Raw genomic sequence first — 12593 nt, 5'->3', positions numbered from 1 at the left:
TAAAAACAATAACTTATTTCCAATTTTATCTCTCCCAAGCTATCCAGGGGCAGTTTAAATTAAGCTTCTCAAATGTGCATTTAATTTTGAAAGATTGGTTTGGGTTGTTAAGCATGTATCAATTGCTTATTGAATTCATGTAGGATTACCAAGTTCACTTAGTAATCAATCTACAGTGCATTTATTGCATAAAGTACAATAATTCTTATCCCTGAATGACTGTTATAATTGAAATATAATGAGACAGTTATAGTCTGATAATGAAATAATTGATTATTAAGGACATGTTTATTGATGCTCACAAAAGGAGTGTCAGTATGCAGTGTCTGTATGCTTCCACTGCTGCAAAGAAGCTTTAGTATATTTATTTGTAATCATAAGCATTAACAGCCAATAACAATCTGATTACATTGACATTAGATTTGTATTTGAACCTTAATTTTAGAAGCCTTGCCAGCTATCCTAACACTATAGATATTGTCTTCTCTTGCAAATGGATTGTATGTACAATACACAGCTACCCCTCTGAGTATTTTTTAAAAGTCTTTGTCAAATAGTCTTTGCATTATTACAACATGCAAAACCATTGTTCAGAAATATCATGCCACCTATCTGTACAAAAGAATTTCCTTATCCAAGTTGCTGCTCGTTTCAGCAGTATAATTTTTCGAAAGGAAGAGAGGATAAAGCCAGGAAAAGACATAAATGTATGTTGATTGATCAGCCACCAACTGTTGACTTTGTTACTTATGGTATTAATGGCAATCTTCACAACTTGACAGCCTTTTTAAAAGGATGTGAGGTAATGCACAAACTAAACGAACTGTTAGTAATCAATGCCCCATACTGTTTTTACAATAACTATTTCTAATCCGTTTGTTTACATACAGAACATAAAGGTGCCCATTGAATCAAAAGAAATAATACCTAAAAATATGTTCCACTCATCTGGCTCAGACGAGTCTGTGTGCCAGGAATTATGTGTTTCTAGTCCTGGCTTTGACTCGGTCACTCTCTCTCTCTCTCTCTCTCTCTCTCTCCTGTAATTAGGACACTTAAGGGCAAATTGTCAGAGGTATCTAGGTGCCTAAAGATGCAGATGGATGCCTATTGGGATTTTCAAAAGTGCTTGAGCAAGTGCCTAACCTGCTTGGATGTTTTGGAAAATTTCAGTAGGGAGCTTGCCTGTATATTCAAGTGCCTAAATATCTGTAACAATATGGCCCATCACATCACTGTATCTCATTTTCACCATCTGCACAATTGACTTCATGGGGTGTTGGCAGGGATGAGCTAGATCATATTTGTGGAGAGCTACATAAAAACAAATTGCCTATGGCTGGACTCTGTAGAATTATTATAAATGAGAGAATTGGTGTCATTACTGATTTTTGTTGACCTAACCATGATTTGCATTCATGTGAGTGAGAGGACAATCAGGCCTCAACATTTTCCACATGTTTATTCTCTAGCATTTAGTCAAAAGTAAAAACAGAATCTTGATGTATTCGATCTCTTACCTAGTGTATGTGCTCTGTCTGCGTAACACAAGAGGAACGCTTTTGTCTTATGAGACTTTATTTAATGCTATAGTCTAGCTTCTGTTTATATAGTGCCAATGACCATTAAATGTAGGAATTCCATATGGTATTTGAGAATAGCATAAAAATTTAACCCAAAGAACTCTTGCTGCCTTCTGTTCCAGTCTTAGGTATATTCAGAGAATGGTTTCAATATGATTTCTCTTCCTATCACAGCTTCTTCATCATTTCTCCAACTTCTGGTTTTGCAAGTTAAGATTACAAGGAGAGAATGGAACAGGCTCTGAAAACCACCAGAGTTATCCATCCTTCCTGTATCCTCCTACATACACCACACAACCTGCCTTAACACATATTCCCTGTTTTAACAGACACTTTCTTTTCAGGTCGACTGAACTGGTGGTCCACAGTGTGTACAAGTTGCAAACGTCTTCTTCCATTGGCTACAACCGGGGATGGAAACTGCCTGTTACATGCTGCCTCATTAGGTAAGGGAAAGTCTGGATTAGCTGCTTCTGGTACATAAAACCTTTTCTTGAAGGTTTGCGACTTTCCTCTTTTTCCATCAAAAGTTTTGCAATAAAGACATCCCTCTTGGCCTGGGGCCTGGACTCTGAAACCCGGCAAGTAGACTGGGTCTCTTTTTAGCTCTATAGTCTGAGCCCCCCATGCCTGAGTCAGATGAGCTGAGCACTCAGACTCTGTCAGAGTGTGTGTGGGGGGGGGGGGGGTGCAGTGTAAACACACCTTTACAGTATATGAGGCTGCTATTCTCTATTATTTAGCTTCTCCCTGGAGCAATGTTTGTGCTACGTACCTATCTCGCTGGCTTACATGAGGAAGGTGGAAGTTTTCATCTTGCTTTCTGAGACGGAGTTTAAACAGCAAGATAAACTCTAGCCACTAAGCTAGGGGACATTTTCTGTAAGGGGCCTAGCCCTGCAGTCCTGGTGTAGGCCAAACTCCTGTTGGCTTCACTGGGATTTTGGCTGCCTCCTAAATGCAGGCTCAGGTCCATAATCCTCTGTCACTTGTTAAATAAACATCCTTCCTATCATTAAAAATATAAATATTCCTGATGTGTCCTGTCTTTGGGAGAGACAGTTGTGCAGTTCAGAGGCTACATCTAGACTTACTTTCACTTTCGACAGAGGAATGTAAATGAAGGACTTCAAAATTGCAAATGAAGTGCTGATTTACAAATCTCGTGCTTCATTCGCATAATTGCATCCAATTGCATCTCTTTTTCAGAAGAGATATTTTTGGGGAAAAAAATCAGTCTGAACGGGGTTCTTTCGACCAAAAAAACTCTTTTTCAAAAGAACCCTGTAAACCAATTTTTTTCAGAAATAAGGGAGTAGGGTAAGTTACACTCTTTCCTGTGTTTTTACCATTGATTCAAAGGCACTGCAAAGATTTGTACCAAGAGCACCAGAAGAAAACCCTGTGAATACACGGTTGGAAGTGTAACACAGTTTATTTTCTCACAATCACTTTTGTGCTGAAATACTGTATCAGTAGGACTTCAGAAAGTGACCTTTCTCTTAAACCAGGGGTCTCAATCTCAATTTACCTTTAGGACCAGGGCCAGTCCTCAAATCTTCCCAGCGGGCCAATGGGTACCTCCCTCTGGCAGCAGCTTCAGTGGGGGACCTCCGAGCCTTCCTCCCCCTCCCATGCATCCCCCAGCCCCGTCTGCTGCCCTGGGTGATTTAAAACCCACTGGAGGCCCCAGCCACCACCACCACCAGTGCAAGAGCAGCTTCTGTCTGTTAGCTCCATGCCACTAGCACGTCCCTGTGGCCGGGGGAAGTGTGTGCAGAGCCGTCCCGTCCATAGGTATAAGCTGTGAAACTGACTAGATATCAGTAATGCCAACTCTACTCCCCACCCTCACCGAGGGCAACCAAAAGCAAAATCCACCGGCCCCGCCCCACTAGCTGCAGAAGCATCAGCTCGGGCAGCTCTCTGGCCAGCGTGGCTTGTATCACAGCAGAGGTAGCCAGCACCGTTTCCCAGATCAAGCAGCACTCTCTGCAGCTGGGCCTATGTGAGCATTGGGGTCTGAGTGCTGCTGGGAGCTGTGCATGCAAGTGAATCCCCATGCACCAACCCTCCCTGGGCCAGCAGACAGGGTGGCCAGATTAAGTGACTTTTTCAAGGTATTTTATGGACTGGACTGGGGAAGTGCTTGGGCTGTAGGTAGCTGAGAGTTTGAGACCCTTGTCTTGAAAGCATGTGGGGGGCTTTTTGGAATCACTTAGTGATGTCATTTTTTTTGAAATATAAAGACATAACCAAAAATCAACCAGGCTTGATTTCTTTTGAGGTGTCTTTTATAAATGGAGTTTATCCAATTCATCTCAGCTACAACAGATTGCAAATTATTTACAGTAGTTGGTCAGGCATTGTGATGGCACACTTTGCAACAAATATATTTAATGCCAATGACTGGCAATATAACACATTAAGCACAGCTGTCTATGGGTACGTGTCATGGTCTGACTCTCTTTTATTATAGGTTACTTTTTCTCACATGCATGAAGCCTGTATATTTTTTGTTATCTTCCAAGAGTTTGGAAGCCTTTGGCTGCATGTATTTTGAGGCTTCCGGGAGTCATGAGTGTCTGTCTCTTTACCAGGACTTAGATATCTAGGGACATGTATCATTATGCATTATGACAGTACAAGCCTGTAGGTGTTTGTATCTGCTATGGCCACAAGTGCCTGTAGTTATCCTTAGCATTCGGATGATGTCTGCATGTTCAATTAACTCTGGAGCTAAAATGAAGCCCTATGCATTGAATGTTCATTCCCTTGTAGCAACGTTGAAGTCTTGCAAACACAAAATTACCCGACAGCTCAAAGCCATAGTCTTTTCGTAACCAGACCTTAAACTTCGCTAGAGTTCAGCATTATTCTTTATTAGCCAATTTCTGCTGACAATTTCCATTAAGAAAGCTTGAAACTAATGAAAAGGAATCATTAGCTAATATGAAGATTTATAATGTGCACTGCTTTTCTTTAAAGAACGGGGTTTTGTGTGTCAGGCACTTGATTTCTGTTTCGTAACTGGATCACTATTACTCAGTGCATTTTTGTGCTCTAGGGATGTGGGGATTTCATGACAGGGACCTTGTGTTACGTAAAGCACTCTACACCATGATGAGAAGCGGAGCTGAAAGGGAAGCATTGAAGAGAAGATGGAGATGGCAACAGACACAACAGAATAAAGAGGTCTGTGTGGCTTAAAGAGAGTTTAAACCATTGTGTAGCTGATGACTTTTAGGGAAATATTATCCCTACCTGTGATACAAAAGCTTTTACTCTTATGAATTCCTTGTGCATCCGTTTTGCACAAAGGTCAAACCTTTCTGCATGAAAACCAGCATTCAAAAGCACATGAAAGTTACATATACATATCTTTACACCTACGAAATATAAGGCTGGCTTGGAGCTACCTGAATATTTGGTAGATCAATGCCCACAAAACAGATATCAGACAGGATCACAAAGAAAAAACAGTTTCTTGACATTTCAACCAAAGGACATTGTCTCAACAACTTGATTACCTGCATCCTGCTTCAAAGACCTTTTAAGACTTCACTTCAAAGAGAATCCTCTGAACTGTCATTCATGCTTAAATTCGACACTTTACACTCAAATTTGAATAAAGACGCTAATTACCTTACCCATTACAAAGATAGCTTCCCCAATTATCACCTCTAATATCATTAGCTCACAGACATTTACCTCCCCTCCTTTCCCCCCATCCATCCCCCTTCTGTTCTGAAATTTGATTTGTCCTTTTCAGGTGTGTTCATTTTTTTTTAATTGTATCCTTTGGTATATATGGTTGTGACAATTTTCTTCCACTATTTGATCTGAGGAAGTGGGTCTGGCCCACGAAAGCTCATCACCTATTAAACCATCTTGTTAGTCTTTAAAGTGCTACATAGTCCTATTTTTTGTTTCAGCTGAATATTTGGGGCTCTAAGTTTCCATATATTATTTATAGAAGAGTCAAATAACTAAACAATCACAATTAATAAGATTTTTTTAAAAAAATTGTTTGTTTTTTTTAACATCACAGCGCTCAAAAACAAAACAATGGAAAACTTTAAAACCCACAAATTGCAGCATGCAGGGAAAGACAAATGGTTAGCACATGTGATACGTAAATATCTTGCAACACCAACTAAAATAGTTGATCAGCAGTGGCCTGTAGCAAAGGAGGAGTAGGGGCTTGTGTCTTCTGCAACTGTGCAGGTCTCTCAGCTGTTTTACATACATTCATCCCATGCAGCAGAGACGCAGAAGCCCTGGAGGCTATGGCAGTGACTGCTGTGGAGTAGCTCTACTAATAATATTTTATCTCCTTCCCAAACTCTCATGGAACTGTTTCACCCCCAGTGCTCACACCTTTCCAGCGGCACACAGCTCAGTTTCCCAGGCAGTGTCCCCATGCCTCTGCTCACCTGTCTGTAGTGAGGAGTTTCATCTGTCCCTCCAGTGCAGCCAATTCTGACGTGAAATCGTTTGGCTGTTTATTTTGCAGGCAGCCAGTATTTGAACTTAACAGTAATCGGGCTTATGGTTTAGTTCTTCCCTTTATCTCCACACATCCACAATTTAAAGAAGAAAAGCCCTTTCATTTGAACAAAAAGTCAGCCTGCCTGTGCGGAGGGGATATAGAATCCTTCTTTTCTACCATCTCATTGGGGAGCTGCTGGCATTCTAGTTAGGCTGTTGAAAGAAAATGACGAGGAAAACTCTAGAAATCTGGATAATGGATAGCACCTTTGGATTGCTTTGCTTCTGTTGTGTTCAAACCTGTGATGCACTGTTATAAGGCTTATTCTTCTGTTTTCTCAGTATGGAGGATGTACGCTTCCATCAATGGCAAGATGTAGTGCACACAAATAAAATCCATAATTTTCTAAGCACTCCAGCATCAATGTTGGCCATACACAGCTAGTAGAGTATGACCAAATATTTTTGGCTTCTGTTTATGCTATTCATATATGTGTTTCCCCTGCTTGTTGCTGGCAGCAGCGCTAATGAGAGCAATGGTTCTGAATTACAGCACTAATAAGAATCTAGTTTGAGCTTCCTGAGCTAATGAGACAGTTGAGCTGTCATTGGGTAGGCATCCTCCAGTCTGAATAAAACCCAATGGAGGTGGGAAGAGAAGGTGTCATATGTTCTGGTGTCCCCAGCCTGTCAAGGAAGGTGTGCCGTGTACATCAGGGCAGGTTTTTTTCCCATAGTTTTGTTGCTGAAAGTGCCACGTCTTTGACCAAAAACCATGTGTTGAGTTCATGAAATAATTTTAACCGAACTGAAAAAATATTGGTAATGTCGAAACAAAACATTTCATTTTGACCTGACTCAAGAAAATGTAGCTATTTTGACAAATGCAAAGAAGAACTAAATTGAGAAAATGCTGAGGGAGGGAAGGAGCTGTCTCATAACCTTTTTAAGCCACTGGTTTTAGTACTCTCCTGGAACGCAGGAGACCTGTGTTCAATTCTCCTCCACTTCCTTTGCTTGATATGGAGAAAAAATGTGAACGTAGGTGTCCTGTGTTATAGGTGAGATCTCTTGCCTCTATAAGAGATTCTGGGAGAGTAAACAGTTTTCACAGCCTCACCAATTAGAGCCATTCAGTGGCATATAAATTATTAGCTGATCACTGGAGAAGGGCCTTGAACTTGAATTTATATGCTAGGTGAATTACCTGTCCACCAAGTTCTGGCATTATTCACTCAGTCTTTCACTGGCCCAATTTGCTATGAAGTTTCATTCTGAGCGACAACGAATAGTCAATGGAGCCTGTAATAACATCAAAGGTCTGTAATGACACCAGAACTTGAGAACCAAAAAGGAAGGAATTTCACATTCATGTGAGATGACTGGATGGCCAATTACCCAGGTAAACAACTGCACGGGGCACTTTTGCGGAAGCAAATTCCAAGCCTACTGCTGGAAATTCTATCCAAAATGAGTGGTCTTCTAGCACCTCAAAGGACTTGGGTTTTTTAAGTTACAGATTAACACTTCTATCCCTTTGAGAGTTTTATCCAAAATATAGTAGCTGTCTTTGATCTGTTTTGATAATTTGGTGATTTGATTTGAAAGAAGTGATACTGGCATAATCCAAGGCGATTGCAGGTCTTACTCAAATAGCACTATCAACGAAACACAACATATTCTAGTGGGTCATAATGTCTATTGTCTATTGTCTGATGCTGTTGATATTTTTAATATTATATCCTGAAATACCCTCTTTTCTCCCCTAGTCGGGTTTAGTTTATACAGAAGAGGAGTGGGAACGGGAATGGAATGAACTGCTTAAGCTGGCTTCGAGTGAACCTCGCACTCATTTTGGCAAAAATGGAGGCTCTGGTGGTGGGTAAGTGGGGATTGCAATAGATTCTTATATCTTTTACTTCTGTAGGATGGTCATATTTGCACAGGCACTACAGCAGTACAAATAAATGAGGAATTTCAAGGTACATTTACTTCATTCATCTAACTGCTGCATTTTTCATGTTGTATGCGAGAATACTTACTCCGTAATAGTGCCCATTCTTTTACTGCGGCCTCCTAATACAATATGTAGCTGGTAGGCTGGTTCCAAGGTCCCTGTCTGTGAAACTCTGCAGAAGAACAAGGGTTCTACAAGTCCCAGATTCTTGATCTTTGGAGGAAGCGTGGAGGCGGTAGTGTTCAGACCCAGAGGCTGTGTCTAGACTGCAGGGTTTTTTCAAAAAAAGTAGCCTTTTTTCGAAAAAACTTCACCTGCATCTAGACTACAGCCGCGTTCTTTTGAAATTAAATCAAAAGAACGTGGCTTTTCTTTCGACGGCGGTACTCCTCATTTCACGAGGAACAAAGCCTTTTTTCGAAAGTGCTCTTTCGAAAAAAGGAGCTATGTAATGCAAACTGTGCTTTTTCGAAAGAGAGCATCCAGACTGCCTGGGTGCTCTCTTTCGAAAAAGCGGCTTGCTTTTTCGAAAGTACTGGTTGCAGTCTAGACGCTCTTTTTCGAAAGAGGCTTTTTCAAAAGTAACTTTTGAAAAAGCCTCTTTCGAAAGTATCTTTCGAAAAAGCCTCTTTCGAAAGAGACTTGCAGTCTAGACGTAGCCAGAGAGAGAGGATGCATGTCTTTCCTCATTCAGCAATGTTTTCCCTGGCTTATTAAGCACCATGCAGAAAGATAGCCATCACAGGGAACTTGGGGTTGATGTTTGCAACGTAGAGATAATCTTCAGGACTCCATCAGAGATATTTAAATCCACGCTTCATTAGCAATTTCGGTCACTTACATTCGCATCCCTAGTTCGAACTAGGGTGCAAGTGTAGATGTACCCTTATAGAATCATAAAAATAGTGAGTGAAGTTAAAGTATCTGATTTGCTATACAGTATCTGCATTTTAATAACATATTTTATATATTATCATTCAAAAATTTACATATGCAGTTTCATATGGACTAAAATGAATTGAGGGACCTTAAATGAAAAGTAATGATGAATGACAATGTATCAGGTTGAGGGGATGTGGCTAATTGAGTACTACATGGATTTTTGTTAGGCCTAAGTATTTTTCAGTATCTTCATTTATCTTTAGCAAAATCATGAAATTCATAGCTGATGGTTATGAGAAGGAGATCTGAGAACCAGTAATGATCCAGAAATAGTACAGAGTGGCCTAGAGAACTTGGAGGAGTGTGCTGACTATGACAAAACTAGACTAAATGCAGAAAAATGCACCCTGGGGGCAGTCCCAGATGCTAAGCTCTGTCTGTACCCTAGCCTGTAACCAGTCATTCAGGAGGGACCCCTTAAGTATTCGGGCCCCACAAGTCCCATGAAGTTCCCTAGGGTTAGGACTCCAAAATGGAGCATTTGAATGCCCGTGAACCCTTTCTATCTTTTGTGGCTCCCAGCACTAAGTCCAGCAGAGCAAGGCTCTTCTGGGAAGCTAGTCCTTTACTCCTTGAGGACACAATGCTCTCAGTAAGCATTTGCAGCAACAGCAGGCAGCTTTTTCAAAACAAGGTACCAATTTATTAGGGTATGTCTACACTACAGAGTTTTGTTGGGAAAACGGCCGTTTTTCCAACAAAAATTGAGTTATGTCTACACTGCAGTTGTGTTCTTTCAAAAGTAAGTAAAAGAACAGAGGGGCTTTGCCGACAGTGGTACTCCTTTTTCTATGAGGAAGAACTCGTTTTCCAAAAAAGCTCTTTCAGAAAAAGGCGTGTGTGGACCAGGAGGAGGGATTTCTTTTAAAAGAAGCAGCCTCCAGGAAATAACACAGGTGCCCTGGTGGACCCTCTGTCCATACTAATCACGACTCTTAAAGCTGCAGGCACCCGGAACAAGCCTTGTGGCAGGAAGCTGGCCCCGAGAGCTGCACCTGACCGCGCAGCTCTTCCCGCAACACAATTCAGAGGTATGGCTGAGCAACAAGCCCCCCGAAACTCACAGGGATCAGCCCCAGGGCTACCAGGACCCACCAAGGGGCAGCAAACGCCATGTGTCCTCCTGGTCCGGGGCGGAGATCCTGTCCTTCCTGGAGCTGTGGGGGGAGGAGGCTACCCTGCAGGATCCCTTCTCCCGGAGATGGAATGCTGACATTTATAGCTGGATGGCTGAAGCTCTAGCCGAGAGGGGACACCACCCCTGCACCTTGTACCAAGTCAGGAATAAGGTCAAGGAGTGGCACCAAGGATACACCAGAGCCAGGGAGCACAGCTCTCACTCTGGGGCAGGACCACACTCGTGCCTATATTACGAGGAGCTGCACAGAATTCTGGGGGATGGTGGTCGCCCGGCCGGAGCTCCTTGAGGAAGAGGAGGAGGACAAACAGCAGCTGCAGGAGGAGGAAGACACAGCCAGTACGGTTGTCCAAACCCTGGAGCCAGTACCCCAGGCCCTGGACATCTCCCAGGCATCAGCTGACGCTGGGGAGGGATCATCAGGTGAGTGCTGGCTGTTTTCCACAAATACACAGGGTGGAGGAGATGGGTGCAGAGGGGATAAGGAGCGATCGTCGCTTGGCCTGCTCGGCCTGGACAGTGTGCTGCACTCCGTGCACATACAAGCATGTGCAGCAGCAGTGTGCACCACGTGGCCTCAGGGGCTAGCCCCGGAGCACCAATAGGCTCGTGCTCACAGGTTGTGTGGAGGCCCCACACACGTCTGACCCCTGGGGGGACACCCACCCACCACCAGACACTGCTGGAAGCAGGCTGGACACAAGGGTGTACTCATGGCCCCCAGCACTCTGAGGAGTGACCCACACAGCACACGGCCATGCCTGCACGCTCGAGGAACCACCCGCTCTCGCCGATAGCGCCGCCAGGCACAGGTGTGAGTGTGGCCACCATGGAAGGAGAGCTGCTTCAGACCCCTGTCCTGCCCATGGGATCCCACTGTGGCTGAACACTTCCCTTGCCTGCTTGTCTGTGGAATGGGAGGGGAGTAGGATAGCGGGAAGTGTGATCCCCTGGGCACCTCAGGGCCTCTGTGAGGTAGGTCCTACTGTGCAGGCCACACATGGCCTGGCTCACGAGATATCACCATCCGCTGGCCGAGGACTGCTCACACAGGAGGGCATGGCCTCATGCACAGTGTCTGCATGGATGACTGACTGCCTCTCCCTCTTTTCCTCCACAGCTGGACCAGCTGTCACTGAGGGGTGATCCACGCCATCAGAGGCAGCCGCCCGACCCCAGGGGAGCCACAAACACAGGAGGATCCACAAGGACCTCATGAGGGAGCATGTGGCCATTTTGCATGATGTGCAACGAACCTTGGCGCAAAAGGTCCGGGATGACACCGAGTGGTGCAACTGAATGTGGGACCAGCTTGAACAGCAGGGCAAAATCTTGTGTCCTGCGATCTGGGAAGTGATGGCACCCCCGGCTCCTGTTCCCATTCCAGCCCCTGTCCCCACTCCAGCCCCTCATCCTGCCCACCCCCCTGTGGTCCCAGGCCCCAGCCACTCGCCGAGGTCCCCGGACCCGAGGTGGCTCCACCAACCACCCCATGTGCCACTCCCAGCCCTGAACCTCCCTTCTGCCGCCCCCCTCCTCCCCAGTTACTGTTCTTTGGAAAATAATACAAAGTTTTTGTGGTTCCACTCAAAACTGGTGTGTTTATTGGGAGTACAGGGAAGGGGAGAAGGGAGGGGTTGTGGTTGGAAAGGTATGAGCCCTTTTTAAACAGCAATTTCACCTCCAGGATTGTGTTCTTATCTGAGGGTCATTTTGAAGATATTGACTAATTGGAGGGAGGTGAGAAAAGAACAATAAAAGGGATTAGGGGACTAGCTATATTGTTTTATGAGGAAAGAGATAAAAAAGCTAAATGCCCTCTGTCTTATATTCCTACCAATGATTCGCCTAAAATCCTTTTAGGCTAAGCAATGGTTATGGCGGAGACATAATAATCTACAAATGTTGGTAGTAAACACCAAGGACGTAGAGAAATTCAGTAAGGAATAATGACAAGAAATTGAGAGAGAAAATGTTAATGGAATATCAGGGAAAGCTATCTGACAATCATATTGAACAGATGCAACTAAAAGTGAGATTCCCGTTGCTTGGTTCGCTTCTATATTAACTAGATAAAATGCTAAAATATGTCCTGAAGGGAACAATTTTACACTGCTAGGGAGATGGACTAGATAAGCTTTGTGAGTCTAAGGTTTATAAAATACAGCCCATCAACTTTGCTCTGCTTTTTATAAATTTTCATTCTACTGACACTCCCTGAATTAGGTGTAAATGATTTTGCGTGAATGTTTTCTGAGGGGATGTACGACAGCAGGACTGTGGAAAGGTTACAATGTTTGGACTGCACATCCCAGTGCAGTGCCCCCACACAATATTCAATTATTCTTTTCTGACAAATGTAACATAATGAAAATGAATATTAAAACGTGTATCTGAATCACTTTGATGAGCTACTGATTCAGGTTTCCTTTGGAAAGAAATGAGTGAGTGGGTGGCAAAGCGAGAGAGTCATGAGTGAAGA

At 43.5% G+C, this 12593-nt stretch overlaps 1 protein-coding gene across 5 annotated transcripts in view; it reads left to right on the top strand.

The window, feature by feature from the left end:
* Positions 1-12593, top strand: part of OTUD7A (OTU deubiquitinase 7A) — a 227748-nt gene that overhangs the window by 174733 nt on the left and 40422 nt on the right. For all 5 annotated transcript variants that reach the window (XM_089781887.1, XM_075897706.2, XM_075897700.2 and 2 more), the window contains 3 exons: positions 1928-2029; positions 4651-4778; positions 7844-7956. In XM_089781887.1, coding sequence (XP_089638013.1) covers positions 1928-2029; positions 4651-4778; positions 7844-7956 — 343 coding nt within the window. The remainder of the gene's footprint in view (positions 1-1927; positions 2030-4650; positions 4779-7843; positions 7957-12593) is intronic.

The sequence above is a fragment of the Pelodiscus sinensis genome, chromosome 14, assembly GCF_052426305.1.
Source record: "Pelodiscus sinensis isolate ZL-2025 chromosome 14, ASM5242630v1, whole genome shotgun sequence".
NCBI lineage: Eukaryota > Metazoa > Chordata > Testudines > Trionychidae > Pelodiscus > Pelodiscus sinensis.
This window is presented reverse-complemented; position numbering and strand designations above follow the sequence as displayed.